The sequence below is a fragment of the Microchirus variegatus genome (genome assembly GCF_963457635.1).
Source record: "Microchirus variegatus genome assembly, chromosome: 10".
NCBI lineage: Eukaryota > Metazoa > Chordata > Actinopteri > Pleuronectiformes > Soleidae > Microchirus > Microchirus variegatus.
In genome coordinates this window covers 25,146,429-25,168,227 of record NC_139811.1, presented here as the reverse complement: position 1 = coordinate 25,168,227, position 21,799 = coordinate 25,146,429, and the positions used below count along the sequence as shown (strand labels likewise).

The 21,799-nt window shown below is 39.9% G+C and overlaps 5 protein-coding genes across 5 annotated transcripts; 4 read left to right on the top strand and 1 right to left on the bottom strand.

Moving 5' to 3' along the window:
• Nucleotides 1–1,570: 1,570 nt before the first annotated feature.
• LOC310933203 (hemoglobin subunit alpha-1-like) lies at nt 1,571–3,145 on the top strand (the record flags this gene model as incomplete). The annotated part of the gene is made up of 3 exons (XM_083896635.1): nt 1,571–1,668; nt 1,774–1,981; nt 3,017–3,145. 3 exons carry the CDS (start codon nt 1,571–1,573, stop codon nt 3,143–3,145), a joined length of 435 nt encoding a protein of 144 aa, XP_083752761.1.
• A 2,026-nt stretch (nt 3,146–5,171) lies between these two features.
• LOC310932738 (hemoglobin subunit alpha-like) lies at nt 5,172–6,369 on the bottom strand. Its single transcript, XM_083896083.1, has 3 exons — nt 6,220–6,369; nt 5,930–6,137; nt 5,172–5,414 (listed from the first exon to the last, which is right to left on the bottom strand). Exons 1-3 carry the CDS (start codon nt 6,312–6,314, stop codon nt 5,286–5,288), a joined length of 432 nt encoding a protein of 143 aa, XP_083752209.1. The 5' UTR covers nt 6,315–6,369; the 3' UTR covers nt 5,172–5,285.
• Nucleotides 6,370–8,397: 2,028 nt separating this feature from the next.
• Nucleotides 8,398–9,439, top strand: LOC310932734 (hemoglobin subunit beta-A-like). The gene is made up of 3 exons (XM_083896079.1): nt 8,398–8,542; nt 8,827–9,049; nt 9,142–9,439. Exons 1-3 carry the CDS (start codon nt 8,451–8,453, stop codon nt 9,271–9,273), a joined length of 447 nt encoding a protein of 148 aa, XP_083752205.1. The 5' UTR covers nt 8,398–8,450; the 3' UTR covers nt 9,274–9,439.
• A 1,341-nt stretch (nt 9,440–10,780) lies between these two features.
• On the top strand, nt 10,781–12,220 carry LOC310932735 (hemoglobin subunit beta-B-like). Its single transcript, XM_083896080.1, has 3 exons — nt 10,781–10,925; nt 11,330–11,552; nt 11,995–12,220. The coding sequence occupies exons 1-3, from the start codon at nt 10,834–10,836 to the stop codon at nt 12,124–12,126; spliced, it is 447 nt and encodes a 148-aa protein (XP_083752206.1). The 5' UTR covers nt 10,781–10,833; the 3' UTR covers nt 12,127–12,220.
• A 2,232-nt stretch (nt 12,221–14,452) lies between these two features.
• Nucleotides 14,453–21,398, top strand: LOC310932736 (hemoglobin cathodic subunit beta-like; the record flags this gene model as incomplete). The annotated part of the gene is made up of 3 exons (XM_083896081.1): nt 14,453–14,544; nt 18,967–19,189; nt 21,246–21,398. The coding sequence occupies 3 exons, from the start codon at nt 14,453–14,455 to the stop codon at nt 21,372–21,374; spliced, it is 444 nt and encodes a 147-aa protein (XP_083752207.1). The 3' UTR covers nt 21,375–21,398.
• Nucleotides 21,399–21,799: the final 401 nt, after the last annotated feature.

Genomic DNA, 21,799 nt, shown 5'->3' with positions numbered 1-21,799 from the left:
CCTGTCCTCATCACTCACCAGCCCTCATCATTTACCTGCCCCCATCATTCATTCATTCACATGTCCTCATCATTCACCTGTCCTCGTCATTCACCTGTCCTCAGCATCACTCATGTGTCCTCGTCATTCACCTCTCTCTAGGTCTTCCTCAGACGAGCCCTCCATCGTTGCCTCCAGTCATCCCTATTCTCCATACATTTGGCTAGTTCCTTTGTATTCTGAGCTCATGCATCCTTCTTGAGTATGTCCACGTATGTTATTGTGGGACGTCCTCTTGACCGATGCCCGTGCGTTGGTTCCCACAGCAGCAATTGCTGGCTGGCAACTCCTGGTGCCTTTGGAAATGTCCTGCGAGTCTCATTCTCCTTGCAGCAATCTTCTCCCTCACCCTTGGTATTCCTTCGTACAGGCTCCTGTTTGTTACATGCGCACACTTGTTGATGTTAAGCTAGCACGCAACATTCTGGTGTAGCACCCATCCAGGGACTTCTCCAGCGTTGGCCTCAGGGTACAGCATTCGCTGCCATAGAGGAGAACGGACTCAACTGTCGCGTAGAAGGAGCTGAGTTTGATTTGACGGGGGAGATTGGAGTACCAAACACTGGACATGCCATTCAGGGCCCTTCATGCAAGTGCCTTCCTCACTTTCAGATCTTGCTCAGTTGAGTTGACCCATGAGCCCAGGTACTTGAAGTCCTCGACTTCTTTCAGCACAGTGCCTCCTGCTGTAGTTAGAGGTTGGTGTTCTGGTGGAACATTGTAGGAGATGACCTCGGTTTTCTTGGCGTTTAGCCTGAGGCCAACCTTGGCGCACTCCAGCTCTACCCTGTTCAGTAGATCTTGTGCTTGTTCCACGTTGTCGGAGAGCAGACTGATGTCATCCGCATAGTCGAGGTCTGTTAGGACCACTGCAGGATGTCGTCTCGACCTCCTTGGTGTTAGCGTAAAGCCAAGTTCCTGCTCTCGCCCGCTGATTGCCTTCCTGAGCGCATAATCAAGGACCATGGTGAAGAGGAAGGGGGCCAGCGTGTCTCCTTGCATAACCCCAGCCAGGATGTCAAATTCCTCATCATTCACCTGTCCTCATCAACACTCACTTGTCCTCGTCATCCTTCACCTGTCCTCAGTATCATTCACATGTCCTCATCATTCATTCACATGTCCTCATCACTCACCTGTCCTCATCATACACCTGTTCTCATCAGTCACCTGCCCTCTTATCATTCATTCACCTGTCCTCATCATTCACCTGTCCTCATCATTCATTCACCTGTCCTCATCATTCACCTGTCCTCATCATTCATTCACCTGTCCTCAGCATCATTCAGCTGTCTCCATCATCGTTCCCCTGACTTCATGTCCTCATCATCAGGAACGGAGAGAGTCAGGGTTAGGGTTAAAAATATCCCCCCCCCTCCCCCTTATCTCAAGCCAGCTGTATCTGGACCCGCCTCGTTCAGTCTAATCTTGGAGGTGGTCCCGGGCGTGTCCACCGCTCTGTCTCCAGCATAAAAGTGTCCCCTCGCTCGCTTTGTGACTCATCAGCAATTTGTCAAAGCAAACCGACAACATGACCAGCCTTACTGCCAAAGACAAGGACAGAGTCAGGGCCTTCTGGGCCAAAGCGTCTGTTTATGGAGAGGACATCGGCAAAGATGCTCTGTGCAGGTAAGGACTTATTTTTGTTCCAAAGATGCAAAGAAATTTGTTTTGTGCTGAATTTGCCAAGTTTATTTTCCACTCACGTTTGTGTCTTCTGTCTTTCGTCCACAGGATGGTCGCCGTGTACCCACAGACCAAGACTTACTTCTCCCACTGGAAGGACGTGAGTCCAAACTCTGCCGCCGTGAAGAAGCACGGAATCACCATCATGGCCGCGGTCGGCGATGCTGTGACCAAACTGGACGACCTGAAGGTAGGACTGAGCTCTCTGAGCGAGCTGCACGCCTTCACCCTGAGAGTGGACCCAGCCAACTTCAAGGTACGTGGACACAGAGAGGATTAAAGAAGAGTTACAGTTAAGAATGTCATCACCCACATGTTATTTCACAGTAATAACATGGTGATAGTATGTTCGAGATGCTGAGAAACATTGATCAATATTTTCTGACATTTTCAGCTATTTTGAAAATTAATGATTCAGTCTTGGAGTTTTTATAGGATGAATAATAATAATGATTAAAAGGAGAAAACTAAAAATCCAGGTCCTGAGCTGAGTCAAAACAGACTTCAAATAGAAAACACACCAAATGATTTGAAAATAAAACATTTTTTAATCATTATTTTCCAAACAAACTCACGTAAAATATAAATATGTGGTAGAAACATGTCAGGGCTCACATGTGAAACTAACCACAGCCAGAAACTATTTGTATTTGAAAAATGTTATTAAATGTAAAAAAAAGAATAAATATTAAATGGAAACAATAAATACAAACAAATAAATGAATAAATAACATTATAAAAAATGTGGAACTTGAATCTAAATATTAAAACAGTGAGAATAACACTATAAAATACAATATATACACAATACTCATGGGCCTGAAATGAAATGAAGGTATTAACACGAGAATATGGGGGGGAGGGGGGGGGGGGGGGAATTGGGGAAATAATTCATAAAATTAAATTTAAATACAGAATAACCTCATTAAAGATTAATATATTGCTAAAATGATTTTATATATAACATTATAAATAATACATGTATGTGATAAGACAGGTGATTTAAAGTACTAAAGTAGTGGTAATAGTAGCAGTAGTACTACTACAAGTAGTAATAGTCTTCATAATTTAATAAATATAGCACCTTTAATAAATCAGATTCAGAAAGTCTTCATTACTGTTATTAATTTTGTATTACTTTTGTCACTTTTATAGTATAGTATAGTATTATGGTCTATTATAATAATAATAATAATAGTAATAATAATAATATAGTTGTGATAATAAACTGCTGTTATTTTAGTCTAATGATGTTATTTTTTCATGGATGTGACATTAATGTTTTGCACAGATTCTCTCCCACAACATCCTGGTGGTCATGGCCATCCTGTTCCCTGAGGAGTTCACTCCTGAGGTTCATGTGTCCATGGACAAGTTCCTGGCTGCTCTGTCTCTGGCTCTGGCTGAGAAATACCGTTAAACTGCAGCAGAAGAAGAAGGAGGAGAAGAAGACTGCAGCAAGAGCTTCCATTCCATCTCTTTGCAATGAATAACATCAATCAATCAATAAATAAATGCAGAAACATGAAAACAAAACAAAAACTGTTTGTTGTGTTTGTGTTGTGTGATGAAATAAGAAGTCAATTTGTTTTTAACTTATGAAACACATTTGAAGGTATATAATCTAAAACAACTGAAATATATTTAAAAAGACAACAAAACAAACCACAATAAAAAGAAATTGAAACAACATCTACTACTTAAACAGTGTGAGAGGCCAATGAAAAGTTTTGTTTGTTTTCTTGCTCATTTTAACAGGGCAAGAAAATGTCATGGGACTAAGTAATTTTGCCCAAACTTTCGATATCTGGCAGTTATGTCCAATTTACTGCATTTTAAAATAGTGTATGTACAACAAAATTATGATTATGATGAATTATTTACTTTGAAAGTGTAGTTGACCAGGTTTTGCATGTTAAATTTGAAATGTCAACAGCTTAAAACATAATGTATTTTAAATCACTTTTTCTTGAGCCTTTGTCTCCATTTCCAAAAACAGGCCCTTGTGTGTGCATGTGTGCGTCCTGTGTGTGTGTGTCTGTGTGTGTGCGCGTGTGTGTGTGTGTGTGTGTGTGCGCGTGCGTGTGTGTGTGTTGATGAAAAAACAAAAGCACTACAACAACCATCTGGAGACAGAGACAAGACGGTCGCCATTCTACTTATTGTCTTTTCTGAGAAGGAAGTCTATTTTTAATGGCCACACACACGCACACACACAAGGCAGTACACACACATACACACTTATACACACACACATGCCCACAGATATATATGTATATATACTTATATATATATGTGTGTTTAGCATTTCATTCTCTCAGAGACAGAAAAACAAGGATGTGAGGAAATAAATAAACAATGCATCTCCTGCAAAATTCAGTGACGTGGGTGTAAGTTCTTAAATCACCAGCAGGTGGCGCTTTAGTCAAGAATATATCTGAATTAGTACAATACAATAAATATATTCTTAACTTATCTTAAAACCAAGGTCACAGATGATCTACACACCACTTTGTAAGATGTTCCGTGTATTTATTGTTACAGCATGTGTTTCAGTGTTATAATCTGTTATAATCACCAATCTGATGCAGATTACCTGGATGACTGCACAAACAACATCATGTTTACAATTGAATAGCATTAAAACATTGTTAAAGGACTAAGAGAAATTAAAAAGTATATATACTTTGAATGGCTCCATTTAGGGCAGACATTCAAAGTGTGTATATAAACCCTTATGTTTGCAATTTAAGATAAGCACAATGAGAAATATGAAAAAAATGACTTTTTATGGGTTGACTTAAATAAATAAGAAAAAACTTTGATGGAGCCTTTATTTAACCTTTTGGTTTAAAAATTTCAAAGCATTAAAAAAATTAAGGACTAATGGAAATAAGAGAAAATACTTTTATGGCTTTAACTTGCATGAATTAAGTGAAGAGTCAAAGGCTATTTTAAAAGTTGCTATGTTCATATTTTAAGGAATGGGAAAATTAATTTTATTAATGGCAACACTTAAGAAATAAGTCAAATGCTGCATAAAAAAACATAATGTAAACAACAAAACAACCCACTTCATTTTAATGGCTCCACTTAGATATATAAGATAAATAGTAAGGTATAAGGAAACCCAATCAGAGATGGCAGACTTCACCCCATTCACGCGGAAACACAAACAAACAGACAGACAGACAGACAGACAGACACACAGAGCCACTAACACTAACACTTCACTCCCTCCTTAGAGTGAAGTGATAAGGACAACCCCAAATTGAGAGCACTGGAAAAATTAATCGAAGGACTATTTAAATGTTTAAATAATAATAATAATACTAATAATAATAATGAAATAGAAAAATTAGCTTAAATATTCTGTTAAAACTAAAAACACAAAACCAAAAAAAGAGAAACTATAATTCTGAATAAAAACAAGTGGACACCAGCTCAATTTATTATGTTTAATTGTGGGGGTTTTTTTCTTTCTTTTTTTTTTTTAATTGACCAAGCACCAACGTGGGTGTCATGTGTCACCAGCAGGGGGCAGTCGCCGCTGCTGCAGTTTAGCGGTATCTCTCAGAGAGAGCCAAGGCCACCAACGCCAGGAACTTGTCAAAGGCGACGTGCATCTCAGGAGTGAAGTCTGCAGGGTAGTTCATGGCCAGGACCAGGATCAGACTGTGGGCCAGCAACTGCACGAGAACAACAACACGCGGGTTTGTTTTGTTAACTGTAATGTATTAGATCTCTTTATTCGTTCGTAAACTAAATAAATAATAAAATAATATACAATACAATAACAAGGACATTAGTGTGAGAAAAGTAATAAATAAATGATAATAATAATAATAATAATAACAATAATAATAACAAGGATAATAATATCTGACATCTGAGAAAATGTAAACCATTAACTTTTAATATAATGAATGTGTTCAGTTAAATTGTTACAAATGAACAAATGCCATTTGAACAATAAGTAGAAGAAACAGCGAGTAAATAAAGAAAAATGACAAAACTAACACATAAAAGACAAGAAAATGTATTATTTACAATTACAATTAAATAAAAAAAAAAGTATCCTTTACTCTGTAATTTGAGGACTGTATAATTATTAGAATTATCATTATCATTAGTATTATTATTATTGTTATTATTATTATTATCATTATTATTATTATTGTTATTATTATTGTTATTATCTTACCTTGAAGTTGCCGGGATCCACGCGCAGCTTGGTCGCGTGTAGCTCGCTCAGGTCGTTGAGGGCCCTGTTGAGATTGTTGATGTTTTTCACGGCTTTGCTCACGGCCCTCAGGATTTTTTCGCCGTGTGCCCTCACCTGCGGGTTCTGGACAGACAGGATGCCCCAGCCAGAGAAGTAGGTCTTGGTCTGCGGGAAGACGACCAACATCCTGCGCGAGAGAGAGAGAGAGACGGAGTCAGTAGAGAGAAGACAGCATCACACTATCACCACGCGTCGCCATGACAACTCACCTGCCCAGAGATTCGGCACCAATTTCGGCGATTTTTCCCTCAACTTTTCCCCAAAGTTTCGCCACATTAGCCTTGTCCGTGTCGGTGAGACTCATGACTGCTACTGCCTTCGTGTCCTGTTTCTGAACTGAAAAGTATCTAAAGACTCCGTTAAAGACGTTTCAAAAGTTTTCGGTCACGGCGTCTTTATATGGAAACCGAACTGAACCACGCCCGAGTATCAAATCCAACACCACACCCGCGATAAACAAACTGCTAGAACTTTCCGCTGCCAGGCTGTGAGATAAATTTAATGACCGCTCCCCAAATATCAAGCGCGTGCCACGCAAGTGTCTGCCAACACAGGGCCGACCCAAAACTTTATGGGGCCCTAAGCTGAATTTCATCTGATCAACTGATGCCGTATATTTCTTTTTACTTAAATGAGCTTGAATGTGCGTTAATGATCTGCTTTACCGTGTCTTGTGAAATTTACAAAACTCATAAAAAGAAATTTAGACCATTTTCTCATAGACTTCAATTTTTTTTTTTTTAAATGTAGTTATTTTTGCAAATAAAATAAAGATTAAATTAAATTAAATTAAATTAAAAAATATACTGTATATTCCCCCCAATGTTATTGTTGTTGTCAATAATGCATCACTCATTGATTCCCATGTAACACTTTGCATTGATTATTTTTCTCACTAGTGTCACTTTCAGCCTTATAAAGGTCAGCAAAATCACAAACGTGTCTCTTTTGTTAATTTGAATTTCCGTATTCGAAGTGAAGCACTAAGTGTGGCGATACTGTACTTGGATTAAACAAGTAAACCGGTTTAATGTTTTTTAAAACTTAGAACAGATGTTCGAATAAAACCAGAACAAAACCAAATAACTTGCCCAATATATATATATACACATAAAGATATCTAGATTTCTTTCATATGTTAACATTTTATTTTTTTCTTCACATACTACTAAACAGCCACTTTCAGAGCCTTGGGTCAAAGTCTTGGTTTTGGAAGAAAAATCCATAACATATCTATAATGATGGATTTGAACCAAATATTTCACGTTAACGTTTCACAGGAACATAAGTATTGTTGAAAACAAATGTTATGTTGCACCATACTTTCCAGTCATTCCCATTAACAAAAGAGGCTGTAATGCACGTGGATGTGACAATGAAACATCCTTATACAGTCTTATACCTGGATTATAATGAATTATTACCCTGTATTATGGGTTAAACAATTGAAGTTGAAAATGTTATTGTTATTTAGTTCAAAAAAATATATCCAGATTTGTATTTAATCAAAATACATTTATTTTTAAAAGAAGAAACATTATTATATAGTTTTGTTCCCGGATTATAATTAATTGTATCACTGAATTATGAGGTAAAACAGTAATTAAAGTTTAAAATTATATATTTATTTAATGTTTTAAGAAACATTATACAGTTTTGTTCCTGGATTATAATTATAATTGTGATTATAATTATGTTACATAATTATATTATGATTATAATTAATTATTACACTGATTTCGGCTCTAAAACAGGAATTGAAGTTCACAATACAATTATTATTTAATACATTTTCAGTATAATTTCAGAGTGTACTTTTTTTTAAAACTTTCACTAGAGTCAAAATAAGCAGTTTTGATGTGAGGCTATATTTTGTATTGAAATTATTATGTTGGTGTTATTTTGTCACTGCAAATTTTATTGTGCAGTAAAATCTATCATTTTAAAAAACAATAATTAAAAAGGAGTTATTTTATAAGTATGAAAATTGTTTTTGTATTGTTTTTGCATTGTATTGTGTTTTTTTAAAGTATTTACACATTTAATACACATTTTCATTGAAGGACACATCAATTATGAAAGATAATATAGAGGAATAATAAAGGAAATATAATTGAAAACAAGAATTAACCTTAACAAAGTGTAGCTTATAACTCTCGTTTACAGGTTACCGCGTGTATTTATTTTGTTAAAACATCAGTTATGTCGTTATCTCGTATCAACATATTTTCCGTTTAATCATTCCTTCACCGTCCCATTGACGTCACTCGCGTGGATTGGCGCTGCCACCTTGTGCTGAGGGCGCGAGGGAGCGGGCGAAAGGGCGTCGCCGTCGGCTCGTTCAATAAAAACTCCAGAATAGCGCACAATGTTCAAGTAGAAAAACAGCCGTTTGCGTTGAGTGTTTCAGTCGAAAGTGATTTTAATTTTTCACGCAGTCATGGTCGAGTGGACAGACGCCGAGTGCTCCGCCATCACGTCCCTGTGGGCAAAAATCGATGTGAAAGACATCGGACCCAAGGCTTTGATCAGGTACACACACACACACACACACACACACACACACACACACATACACACACACACACATATGCATACGTTTGTTTAGAAAATATTTAAAAAAAATGTATTATTCATATTTATCATGAATACTTGCTGCTAACATTTGCTCATTGTAATGTCAAATGCTCTGTTTATTATTTATATTCCTTACACTTAAGTGTATTACTTCTTTTTAAATGGGTTAATGGATGAATATGCACCTATAAGGGAATATATTACGTGGTATTAAATCCGCTCCCTTTGTTTCTTCTCAGGGTTCTGATCGTTTACCCGTGGACTCAGAGATACTTCACGTCATTCGGAAACCTGTCCACCAACACTGCCATCTTCTCCAACGACAAGGTCGCCAAGCACGGCGTCACAGTGATGGCCGAGCTGGACAAAGCCGTGAAAAACCTGAACAACATCAAGAAGATATACAGCAAGCTGAGCACGTTCCACTCTGAGCAACTCCATGTGGATCCTGACAACTTCAGAGTACGTGACGCACCATCTGAGTAATATTACTTTTTCCTCCTTATTTATTGTTTTCCTTTATTCAATCCTCTATGTTTCTTCCCTCATTGCAGCTTCTTGCAGAGTGCATCACTGTGGAAGTGGGAATCAAGTTTGGCCCCATCTTCTTCACCGCTGATGTTCAGGAGGCCTGGCAGAAGTTCCTGTGTGTGGTGGTGTCTGCCCTGAGCAAACAGTACCACTAACCAGTGAAGCTCCACGCACGCGGGTCACCGACAGAAAAAAACAAAATAAAAACATGTCTATGAGCTTCACGAGAGTCCCATGCTCTTGCCTCGTGACTGTTGCCAACTCTTCAAATAAATATATGAATGAATTAATGAATACATTTAAAAAAATAAATAAATAAAAATAAATTCAATTTCAAAACATGTTTGACTCATTACATTTTTTTTGGTCGCAAATTATCAACGTTAAAGTACAACAATGTGTGCGAATATGTAAAACTATTAACCCTGGTTTCATGAAACATGGGTGAGGTAAATTAAAGGAGAACTTTAGGTTAAGGCAAGTTCTCTGAAACACGAGTAAGTATAAACAAAATACAATTCTAAAATGTTTATAACATTTTGCTTTATTCATTTCAGTTCTTTGAAACATTTATTTTATTTTATTTAATATTATGAGTAAACAGAAACAAATGCTGGGAAAAAAAGCTTTAGGTTGAGGAATTAACCCTGGGTCTATGAAACGAGTGACGGGAAAAAACAAATGTTGAATGAGAAATTTAAGTTAAGGAATAACCTAATGTTCTCTGAACCAGGATTGAGGTGAAATTAATGTTTCAGAGAACTTTAGGTTAAAAATAATAACCCCAGTTCTCTGAAACATAAACGAGGTGAAAGAGAACTTTAGGTTAAGTGATTAACCCCGGTACTCTGAAACATAAGTGAGGTAATATGAATGTTAAAGGAAAACTTTAGGTTATTTGGTTTTGTTCTGGTATTATTCAAACATCTGTTCTAAGTTTTAAAAACCATTAAACTGGTTTACTTGTTTAATCAGAATCGCCACACTTAGTGCTTCACACGTTTGTGATTTTGCTGATCTTTGTAAAACAGTAATTAAAGTTGAAAATGATTAATTATTTAATTAAAAAATATTTATATTTTAAGAAACATTATACAGTTTTGTACAGTCCTGGATTATAATTAATTATTACACTGATACTGGGTCTAAAACAGGAATTGAAGTTCACAATACAATTTTTATTTAATAAATTTTCAGTATAATTTTCAGACAGTGTACTTTTTTAAAAAACTTTCACTAGAGTCAAAATAAGCAGTTTTAAAGTGAGGCTATATTTGTATTGAAATTATTTTGTTGGTGTTATTTTGTCACTGCAAATTTTATTGTGCAGTAAAATCTATCATTTAAAAAACAATAATTAAAAAAACTAAGTATGAATTGTTTTGTATTGTTTTTGCATTGTATCTTATATAGAGGAATAATAAAGGAAATATTATTGAAAACAAGAATTAACCTAAACAAAGTATTTATTTTTTATCATTATTATTGTAGCTTATAACTGTTGTTTACAGGTTACCGCGTGTATTTATTTAATTAAAACATCAGTTATGTCGTTATCTCGTATAAACATATTTTCCGTTTAATCATTCCTTCAGGGCGTCGCCGTCGGCTCGTTCAATAAAAACTCCAGAATGGCGTCCATAATGTTCAGGTAGAAAAACAGCCGTTTGCGTTGAGTGTTTCAGTCGAAGGTGATTTTCATTTTTCACGCAGTCATGGTCGAGTGGACAGACGCAGAGTGCTCCGCCATCACGTCCCTGTGGGCAAGAATCGATGTGAAAGACATCGGACCCAAGGCTTTGATCAGGTACACTGTACACACACACACACACACACACACACACACACACATGCATACGTTTGTTTAGAAAATATTTTAAAAAAAAAAGTATTATTAGGTATTTATCATGAATACTTTATTATTATAAGTTGGAAATGACGATGTTCTCGAACGTCTTGTGTTGTCCATAAACCAAAATAATTCAGTTTTAATGATTTATTTGTTATGTGGAGCAAAGAAACAAAGAAAATATTCACATTTAAGAAGCTAAAACAATCAGAAATCTTGCTTTAATAATGAAAAAAGCTTCAAACCGATTATTAAAATAGTTGACGATTAATTTAGTAATGATTAATAATCGATTCATCGATTAATCATTTCAGCTCTAGTTTCTTGTCTTTATTAAATCCGCTCCCTTTGTTTCTTGTCAGGGTTCTGATCGCTTACCCGTGGACTCAGAGATACTTCAAGTCATCCGGAAACCTGTCCACCAACACTGCCATCTTCTCCAACGAGAAGGTCGCCGCGCTCGGCGTCACAGTGATGGCCGAGCTGGACAAAGCCGTGAAAAACCTGGACAACATCACAAATACATACAGCAAGCTGAGCACGTTCCACTCTGAGCAACTCCATGTGGATCCTGACAACTTCAGAGTATGTGACGCGAAATACAGGGGGTCTGGGGGGGGGGGGATTCGACCCCTGATTAACATTCAAGACCACCTGAAAGCCTCAAATGCTAAATTTGAGGGGGGTCAAAACATGTTACAGTGTAATTGGAAAGCATGTTTTTTTCCTAAAGATTTTTGTAATTTCAGTTTTACATATATGATCTACATACATAATACACTTTGCATGCTTTCTTATCCTTTATAACACGAAATGTCGATTATTTTCTTTCTAGTATTTTTTATGTTTTAATAATTGCTTTCCAAATGGTGGTGAAACAGTATTGCGCAACAAATGGGAGATGGGGACCCCCGGTTATTAATGGATATTTCGCACACTGGTGACGCACCATCTGAGTAATATTTCTTTTTCTCCTTATTTATTGTTTTCCTTTATTCAATCCTCTATGTTTCTTCCCTCATTGCAGCTTCTTGCAGAGTGCATCACTGTGGAAGTGGGAATCAAGTTTGGCCCCACCTTCTTCATCGCTGAAGTTCAGGGGGCCTGGCAGAAGTTCCTGTTTGCGGTGGTGGCTGCCCTGAGCAAACAGTACCACTAACCAGTGAAGCTCCAGACAGGAAAAAAAAACAACCAAAAAACATGTCTATGAGCTTCACGAGAGTCGCATGCTCTTGCCTCGTGACTGTTGCCAACTCTTCAAATAAATAAATGAATGATTCAAAATAAATAAATAAAAATAAAATACATTCCAAAACATGTTTGACTCATTACATCAGGGGTGTCAAACTCATTTTGGTCCGGGGGCCGCAGCTTAATCTGACCTCAAGGGGGCCGGACCAGTCAACTCATCGAAAAATGGGCGCTCAAAAGTGTCCGTGTGCCCATCTAACGTTCCGTTTAACGGCGTCATTCTTTTCCGGGCACGGAAATGAATAACGGCGAAGACACGCCAACAGTTCATATAACTATGTTTGACGGGACAACAATGCTGATAAAATAAGAGCAACGCACAGAGAACGTCAGACGAACTGAAACTGCTTAGCGCTGTTGTTAGCCACACCGGAGCTAAATGCCGGTAACGCAGCACATTGGTGTCATGACGCTCGAACGTCGCAGCCAATGAATGACGGACGTTAACAAACTACGTCATCACGCTCTTTGCGAGCAGTGCTGCGTTCAAGTCTGCTTAGGAAATCGCTTACTCTTCCACTCGGATAATGTTACAAGGATGCGTTCAAGTACGGATTCCTGGGACCTTTTAATTTTATGCAAATACTCGGTAGTACCGACCAACTGGCGGGCCAGATTCGGCCTACGGGCCGTATGTTTGACACACCTGCATTACATATTTTTTGGTCGCAAATTATAAAGGTTAAAGCACAACAATGAAAATCTAAAAGTAAAAAGTAAAACTATTAACCCTGGTTTCATGAAACGTGAATTAAAGGAGAACTTTAGGTCAAGGCAAGTTCTCTGAAGCATGAGTAAGTAGAAACAAAATAAAATTTGTTGAATGGTTTTCAGTTCTCTGAAACATGAGTGAGGTGAAATTAAACTTTTAAGTTAAAAAAAAATGCAGTTCTCTGAAACATGAGTAAGTAGAAACAAAATAAAATTCTAAAATGTTCATAACATTTCGGTTAATTCATTTCAGTTCTTTTATTTAGCCTTTATTTAACCAATCCCGTTGAGATTAAGATCCTCTTTTTCAAGAGTTTCCTGGTCAAGATACACTCGACAGTTACACATTTACACATTTAAAACAAAAACGAATTAGGTGAAAGAGAACTTTGGGTTAAGGGATTAAGTTCGGTTCTCTGAAACATGAGTGAGGGGAAATAAAAGTTAAAGGATAACTTTAAGTTAAGGAAATGACCCTGGTTCTCTGAAACATAAATCAAAAACAAAATAACATGAATGAGACGAAAAATTACTTTAGATTAAGCTTTAGGTTAAGGAATTATCCCTGGGTCTCTGAAACGAGTGACGGGAAAAAACAAATGTTGAATGAGAAATTTAAGTTAAGGAATAACCTAATGTTCTCTGAAGATTGAGGTGTAATTAATGTTGAAAGAGAACTTTAGGTAAAATAGATAAGTGATTAACTCCGGTTCTCTGAAACATAAGTGAGGTAATATGAATGTTAAAGGAGAACTTTAGGTCAAGGAATTATTCCCAATTCCCAGGTAAAGTAAAATAAATGTTAAACTGGAATTTTAGGTTAAGGAATTAACCCCAGATCTCTGAAACATTAGTAAAGTAAAATAAATGTTAAAGGGGAACTTTAGGTTAAGGTTCTCTGAAACATGAGTTTGAAACACATGCTGAAAACCAAATGACCGCCACGATGAATAAAGTTGAAGAGAATGGAATAAAATGCATCAGTTCTGCTCGTCATCATAGTAAACAGACACGTTTTCACAAATTCCAGGGATGTGCTTTAAAAACAAACTGTCTTCTCTAAAAACCAGGTCGTGTGAGGTCATGTGAGGTGAACATTTAGCCCCATTTGTTACATTAAGTTAGATAATTTATTTGGGTGGAGGGAGCCTGAATTAATGAGATAATGATGACACGTTATAATCTCAGTTTGGCAGCTTCTTCTCGTGGCAGCAAAGAGCAGAAAATTTGACATAAAAACACACTTTTTTACAGTCACATTACATGTGTTTTACCGTATTAACTTGATATTTTATACAAGTGTTTGTTCACTTTACCTGTACAGGTGGAAAAATAGCTGTTTGAAAACCTTGTGTTTAAACCATGTTTAAAATAAAGAAAAAAATAACTTTTCCTCCATCATCTTTATCAGCATGGTCATCATGATGATGTGGGCAGATTCTGCTGACTCAGCGTTGATGTTGTGACGCAGCAAACAGCAGCTGTGACTGTGTTTGTTTGTGTACCCCACTGATGCTGATGTCATGGTGAAGTTCACAGAGCAGGAGCGCAGCATTGTCAGAGCTGTGTGGGAGAAAGTTGACATTGATGAGATCGGACCCGAAGCATTGAAAAGGTATTATTTTATTGTAAATTTATTACAGCTGCTGTTTTTTTTTAAATTGTGCATAATAGTGTTCTGTTTTTTTTTTTTAACTGTGTATAATAATGTTATCATTCAGGGGCACTTCTAGATATTTTAAGGGCCCCAGGTGGTAGCGGTGGAGGTGGTGGTTGGGGGGGGGGGGGGGTACTTCCTGTACCAAAGTCCATAGAGGAAATCTGCATTTTTAGCTCATGGAGTTACAGGAGCAGCTGGTCTACTGCTGCCTTATTTAGCAAATTTATGTCACAGTAAATTCAAATTAAATATTACAAGTATATTTGAACTTTGTAATGGAGGCAGCAGTAGACCATCAGCATCTGTGTGTCATGACATAGAATCAGCGATTTTACTTCATCCTTACTGACCGTCAGAGGCGGTGCTTTAGCACTGAATGTCTCCATTTCGCGCATGCGCAGGTCGAGTGTTTATACCAACAAAGTCACCCTTGACCCCTGATGATACCGGCCAGTCTATATCTTCCGGTGACATCAGAGGATCTGTTCCTTTTCACCTTCTCGATTCGCAGTTAGACGCATGTCAGCGAATTCTAGCTGAACTAAAAGCGTTCATTGCCGCTTCGTCGCTGGTAGCCTTGTGACAATCTGTCGGAGCTGCGAGCTGCTCGCCCACAAAGGGCTGCGACGAGCGGAGACTGGAGGTTCTTCGCAGTTCGCTGTGGACACCCCGAAATAGAAGTTGGATCAGCCAAGGCTACAACTGGCTGAGTATACCAGGCGTCTTTCGCCTCCTTTGAGAGTATGTCTTCTCTGATAAATTAGGTCGGTGAAGGCTTTGTACTCGCTCTCTCTCCAAACATTTCTGTATTTAGTTACGGGACGCTAACGGTTAGCATTGCCTGCTCGACCTAGCGTCTGTACGTGTACCGCTTTTTATCTTTACTTTCCCACGTTATGAAGACAGCGTGTGCGCTCTCTCTCCTGACATTTGCGTCTCTAGTTACGGGCGTTAGTGGTCAGCTTTGCCTGCTTGACCTAGCGTCTGCGTAATCGATACACAGCTGGTTGTCCCCGCCTTTCCTTGTAGTTGTATGTTGGTGAAGTAAGTGTACTCGCTCCCTCTCCCGTCATCCGTACTTCTGCTGTATCTATGAGTAACCGTACAACGTGTACTGCCTCTCTTTTTTACTGTCATGTATCGGTGCAAGCAGCGTGTGCGCTCTCCGACATTTGTGTTTTAGTCACAGGCGCTCGTGTCAGCACTGCTTGCTTAACCTAGCGTCTGCTTAATCTGTACATTATACATATGTCGGTGAAGCCAGTGTACTCGCTCCCTCTCCTGGCATTTGTACTACTGTTATCTGTAAGTAACTGTACAGTGAGTACCGTTCGCTTTGGTTTCTCATGTGTTGGTGAAGACAGCGTGTGCGCTCTCTCTCCCGACATTTGTGTTCTTTAGTTAGGGCGCTGGCGGTCAGGATTGCTTCCTTGACCTAGCGTCTGCCTAATCGATACACCGCCGTTTTGTACCCACCTTCAGTTGTAGTTTTGTATGTCGGTGAAGGCAGTGCTCTCACTCCCGCTCCCAGGATGTGCTCTCCGTGGCGGTTTCAGCCACCAAGTTCACCAACTATGGGGCCAATGTGGTTCCCCAGGAAGCTGCCTCACACACCTCTGGGGCGAGCTCCCGCTCCTCAGCCAGCAGTGGCGGGGACAACTCCATGGGTGCCACCATTCGCATGGCCCCCAGCTCCCCCACTGCGCCGCAGAATCGCCACCAGTGGCTATCTCAGGTGAGAGTCCGGGGCTGATTATCGGTTTCTTTTTCCCAGCAGCAGCTCAGCTACTGGGCTGCTTTCAGCACGGGCCCTTAGGTGATTCCACCTTAACCCCATGGGTACAAATTTCAGTTCCAACGCCCCCAACACAGCGATTTTCCTCTCACATGTGGCCCAGCTCGCTCTCAGAGTGATTTTCACAATGAGCTACCTGGTTTCCTCACAGAGTAATGTGAAATATCAATCTGGATGCCGTTGCCATGAGGGCCTGTCCATCACCTCGGCGTGTGGATGACATCCTCCACCTCCTTCTCCTCTTCAGAAGGGCTGCTGCTTGCGCTATGTCCAGTATATGCGCCTCTTAGGCAAGCTTACGGCTGCTGCCACTGTGGCTCCCTTAGGTTTGCTGTCACTACGCCCCCTTCAGAGGTGGCCGAACAGTTTTCCACTTGGATGCCAAGCGGCACCAGCACAGGAAGCTTAAGGCATCACAACACTGCCTCCTTGGCCTCCTGCCTGCTCTGGCCCCACGGAGGGGGAGATTGTTTCTTCTTCAGGGCATGCCCATGGGCTCCATTACATCCCTTCGGGAGACTGTCACAACAGATGCATCCATCACAGATACGGGCAGTGCACATGGCACTGCAGCTTTTTCTTCAGTTCCTGAGAGAGAGGCATGTGCTAGTATGGTCGGACAATGTCTGACATAATTGTACACACTCTGACGTAGAGGTGGTACTCAATATCTGGGATGTTTTCGGCAGGCAGATCTCTTTGCCACAGAGGAGTCGACCCATTGCTCCCTCTGGTTCTGCTTGACAGAGAAGGCCAGCCCTCTGGGCCAGGATGCTCTGCCCACGATTGCCCAGAGGCTCATATCTATGCCTTCACACAGAGCCTCTGATTCCTCAAATACTGCAGAGGGTCCTCCAGCAGGGCCACAGCCTGCTACTGGTGGCCCCCACTTCTGGCCAGAGATGACACATTTTACGTCTTGCCAACAGGTTGGATGGAGTTAGGGGTCCAGGTCTGGCATCCTGACCCTCATCACATCCAGCTCTGGGTTTGGCCACTGCAGGGTACGACCTCCTGGCAGAATGTTCAGACACACCCCAACGTACCATACTGAACGCTAAGGCACTTTCTACCCAAATGCAGTATGTGAACAGGTGTAAACTGTTTCTGCCTCCGACAGGGGCGACTACCCCGTGTACTATACAACTACAACAATTCTGTAGTTCCTACAGCCACTCCTGAACTGCGGACGGGAGGGCTTATGTGGCGGTCTTTTCCTCTTGACACACTCAAGTCAATGACTACACTGTGGGGTGCCACAGACTCGTGTCCCTTTTCTTAAAGGGAGCCTCAAGGCTGAAGTAAATGTCTGCTAAAACTGCCTTTCTCCTCACCATCACTTCATCAAGGAGTGTTGAGGAGCTACATGCTCTCTCTGTGAGTGACTCATGTCTGAGGTCGAACTCAGACTCAGATGGCTCAGGGGTCACTCTGTGGCCGGATATGGGCTTTACTTCCTAAGGTTCTGTCATCGTCAAACCTTAATCCTGGCACAGTTTATCCCCTCAGCAGGGGAGGAAAGGTCAGGACTGCCGTGCCCTGTCCAGGCCTTAAGAGTCTATATAACTTTGACCGCAAGCTTGAGACGGTCAGAACAGCTGTTTCTCTATTATGTCGTCCTATTAAAGACCATGCTCCCTCCAAACAGCGACTCTCGCACAGAATTATGGACGTCATCACTCAGGTGTACAAACAGTGGTTATCCCCTGCCATCCAGGGGAGGTGCCAAACTATTAGGGCTGGCGCTACATCATGGGCGGCTCTGGTGGGCATCACCAACTACCCTCTCCAGATTCTATAGGATGAATGTGGCGCCTTGCCGCCTCTACCCTTTACTCTCACTGAGGTACGTACTGGCATTCCTCATGACTTTGTTGTTATGGGTCATCCAGTGCTAAAGCACCGCCTCTGGCGGTCAGTAAGGATGAAATAGAACAAAAGTTACGTATGTAACTACGGTTCTATGAATCCTGGCTGACTGCCAGAGAGTTCTGTCACTCAGAATCCTTGTGAGAAGATTCTGCAGGAACAGATCCTCTGATGTCACCGGAAGATATAGACTGGCCGGTCTTTGTTGGTATAAACACTCGACCTGCGCATGCGCGAAATGGAGACATTCAGTGCTAAAGCACCGCCTCTGACGGTCATCCAGGATTCATAGAACCGTAGTTACATACGTAACTTTCGTTTTCTCTAAGGACTTTGGTGCAGGGAGGGAGCAGCTGACAAATGTCACATTTTCATGATTTTATTAGTGTTATCTGTTCAAAGTCAGTCATATAATTTACAGGGAGGGATTTTGGGAAGTGCGGTTGTATGAGCTATAGATATTTCCTGTACCAAATTCCATGGAGAAAATCAATATTTATAGCTCATGGAGTTACAGGAGCGTCTACTGCTGCCTCGTTTTATATCACTAAGGTAAATCAAAATGTAAGTAATTAAATATGTTACTTTGTGACTTCAGGAATTGAAATATTTGAGCTTACTGACTGACGCAACTCCTGTGTCACGACATACAGTAAAATATGCTAATTTTCATTTAATCATTGTAAAGTAATACAAATCCCTCGCATTCACAGAGTTTTGATCACCTACCCTTGGACCGAGCGGTACTTTGGTAAATTTGGAGACTTGTTCTCCGTTAGTGCTGTGTTGACAAACACCAAGTTGGCCGAACATGGCAGAGTGGTGCTGCGGTCCCTGGGCAGAGCTGTGGAGGACATGGACAACATCAAAAAGACATACGCCGAGCTGAGTCGTCGTCACTATGAAGAAATGCACGTGGATCCAGATAACTTCCGAGTGAGTCCTCGAAATATAGACATACTACATCATCAACCATAACAATAAAATCATTTATTTTAATGTTTTAATGTTTTAATGTTAATGTTATTTTCAGTTCCTGCATTTTTGGTTCAGGTAAATTCTAACGACACAGAACAACAAAACAACTAAAGCTACAATTGATTAGTGCACGTCGAACACCTTTATTTCTGCATGTGTGTCTGTGTAAGGACGTACGTTTGTACAAATGACCTTTACAACAACCCACAGGCAACAAAATGCTTCATAAAATAAAAGCATCACAGGATTTGAGACGTCTCATTCCCACAACAACAGAGGATGTTGCGTCTGTATAATGGCCGCACCAAAGATGCCGTATTATAAAAGCAATGGATTTGCGTTCACAATGTGCATGTGTTCACCCGTTAACATTTATTGTTATTGACTTTGTTAGGCGTTAGGTTTAGTTTGGGTTAGGGTTAACCGATGGATGCATACATGACGTTGAAGCAGACCAAACATTTTCCCACGTATTCACTCGCATTTCATTCATTCATTTTCATTTCACTCACTCGCCGGCAAAACTCAGTTTGGTAGCTGTAATATAATAATTGAAAGGGGAACCGCAAAGCCTCTACGCATTGTCGAGGTTAAAGAATGATGTGATAGTTTATGTGTTAAAGGTAAAACTTCTTACCATCTCTTTCGCCGGGTATTTCCTGGTGCGTCTAGGAAGCACGCTCCCAACACGGGAGGGCTATATGGACGGGCGCGTTCGCGAATGACGCACTTGCATCATCGCTAAATCAATAAGGGTTGTTTAACCATGTATTCTGTATGTTATGGCATGTATCCATGCAGTGAGGTTAGTTATTAGACCTAATGTGTAGTTTATTGTGTTCCAGTACCATTTTAATTGTGTTTATTGTGTGTTTGTGGAATTTAATGTAAACACCCCTGGCTGTCTGAAACCTAGTGGTAGGTACCATTTAAAGGTGAAGTAAGTAGTTTATAGTGCCATCTAGAGGAGAGGCTGAAACTTACAACAAAGAACTGCTCCTCTGCTCACCCCCTCCCTTCCCTGAGCGCTACGGTATCTTCAGCCGGTCAAATGTCGTCCTCGTCGTCTTTCTCCGTGTCAGCAGATGAGGTTCGTGAGGCGAGGGAGAGGGCGAGCTACCGCGGCCGTAGCAGACGAAGCGGAGAGAGAGGAGGCGGGACTTCCGCAACAAGTAAAGCGACGCTTGATTTGTCTTCTCGCGTATGTCTTTACAGGCTCCCGTAGAAACATGGCGTCGTGGCAATGCAGTAGCAGCCCGCGACCATGTTATTTTACATGACTTTTTGAAACACTACAAAAATGAAACAAAGAATATTATACAGCGACTAGACAATGCAGGAGCACATAATATGTATAAAAAAGTGGATTTTGGGTTATATAAACCCCTAAATACTACGCAGTGTCCCTTTAAGGGTGGGTTTCCCAAAGGGATAAATATGGTGGAGCTTCATTAGGGAATAGAAGTGATGCCATACTTGCTGGTTCCTATAGTGCTAAAAAGGTATTGTGTATATACCTTGGTAAAGCCTTGCTGCACCTAGTGCGTTATTTACTTTGACTGATTATAGTCCTAGTTTTTTTCATTTATTCAGTATTTTGTTTCTATAGTTTTCTTTTTTTGTACTAATTTTTTTAAACCATGCGCACTGGATGATCAATACCTTGTGGTGATAAAAATAAAAATCATCATTGACGCCATTTCTGCCCGAACAATGCCATTTGTGCCTACATTTAAGACCCTCAACAAACTACTTCTTAACACAATTGTTGGGAACATTTTAAATAAATAAATACATTTAAAAATCTGGTCAAATTTGGTTGAAATTAAACAAACATAGTGGCATCAGAATGATTTTAAGTTTATTCTTCAAGTGACCAAGTGGGAAAAAATGTGAAACAGCCCTTTAAAAGGTCCAGTGTGTAAGAATTACCCCAATTAAGACTGCTTTTTTTTCCTCAACAATGTGACACACACACCCACACACACGTGATATGTCTTTATTCTGTCCACAGATGTTGGCCGACTGCATCACTATCACCATTGCCTGTAAACTGAAGAACGTGTTTGACGCTCACGTCCAAGCCACGTGGCAGAAGTTTCTGATCGCCGTGGTCGAAGCAATGACCAGTCAATACAACTGAAAAAATGAACCACTCAACATGTTTTAGACGCCAGCAGCACACAGTGAAACAATAAAAACAATAAAACCCACATGTTAAAGCTTCTTCAGTGCATAATGAACAATCAATCCAACTATTTTAAATAGTAGGTCCAATGTGTAACTTTTATTACTGTTGAGGCCGTCACAATAACCGAAAATACTGCAGCTTCTCTTTTTCTGTGGTGGTGTCACTGAAATAGAACAAAAAACATTATTTTAATGATTGTTATGTTATTATTTAAATTCACAAATAATCCAGTTTTCAATGTATCATTTTCATAAATGAAATAAATGTGACTATCATAGTAAATGTAGGGCCACAGGATATCGACTGGGGGGCCACATGTGGCCCGCGGCCCGAGTTTGAGTCTCAACACTACAGAGAAACAGAGAGAGAGAGAGTTC

What these genes read in the sequence shown, in the direction of transcription:
- LOC310932738 (XM_083896083.1), bottom strand. Translation starts at nt 6,314, where the DNA reads ATGAGTCTCACCGACACGGACAAGGCTAATGTGGCGAAACTTTGGGGA. An exon ending in GGTGCCGAATCTCTGGGCAG is followed by an intron (nt 6,138 to 6,219) that starts GTGAGTTGTCAT and finishes TCTCTCGCGCAG; the next exon opens with GATGTTGGTCGTCTTCCCGC. An exon ending in TGGATCCCGGCAACTTCAAG is followed by an intron (nt 5,415 to 5,929) that starts GTAAGATAATAA and finishes GTTCTCGTGCAG; the next exon opens with TTGCTGGCCCACAGTCTGAT.
- LOC310932734 (XM_083896079.1), top strand. Translation starts at nt 8,451, where the DNA reads ATGGTCGAGTGGACAGACGCCGAGTGCTCCGCCATCACGTCCCTGTGG. An exon ending in GGACCCAAGGCTTTGATCAG is followed by an intron (nt 8,543 to 8,826) that starts GTACACACACAC and finishes GTTTCTTCTCAG; the next exon opens with GGTTCTGATCGTTTACCCGT. An exon ending in TGGATCCTGACAACTTCAGA is followed by an intron (nt 9,050 to 9,141) that starts GTACGTGACGCA and finishes CCCTCATTGCAG; the next exon opens with CTTCTTGCAGAGTGCATCAC.
- LOC310932735 (XM_083896080.1), top strand. Translation starts at nt 10,834, where the DNA reads ATGGTCGAGTGGACAGACGCAGAGTGCTCCGCCATCACGTCCCTGTGG. An exon ending in GGACCCAAGGCTTTGATCAG is followed by an intron (nt 10,926 to 11,329) that starts GTACACTGTACA and finishes GTTTCTTGTCAG; the next exon opens with GGTTCTGATCGCTTACCCGT. An exon ending in TGGATCCTGACAACTTCAGA is followed by an intron (nt 11,553 to 11,994) that starts GTATGTGACGCG and finishes CCCTCATTGCAG; the next exon opens with CTTCTTGCAGAGTGCATCAC.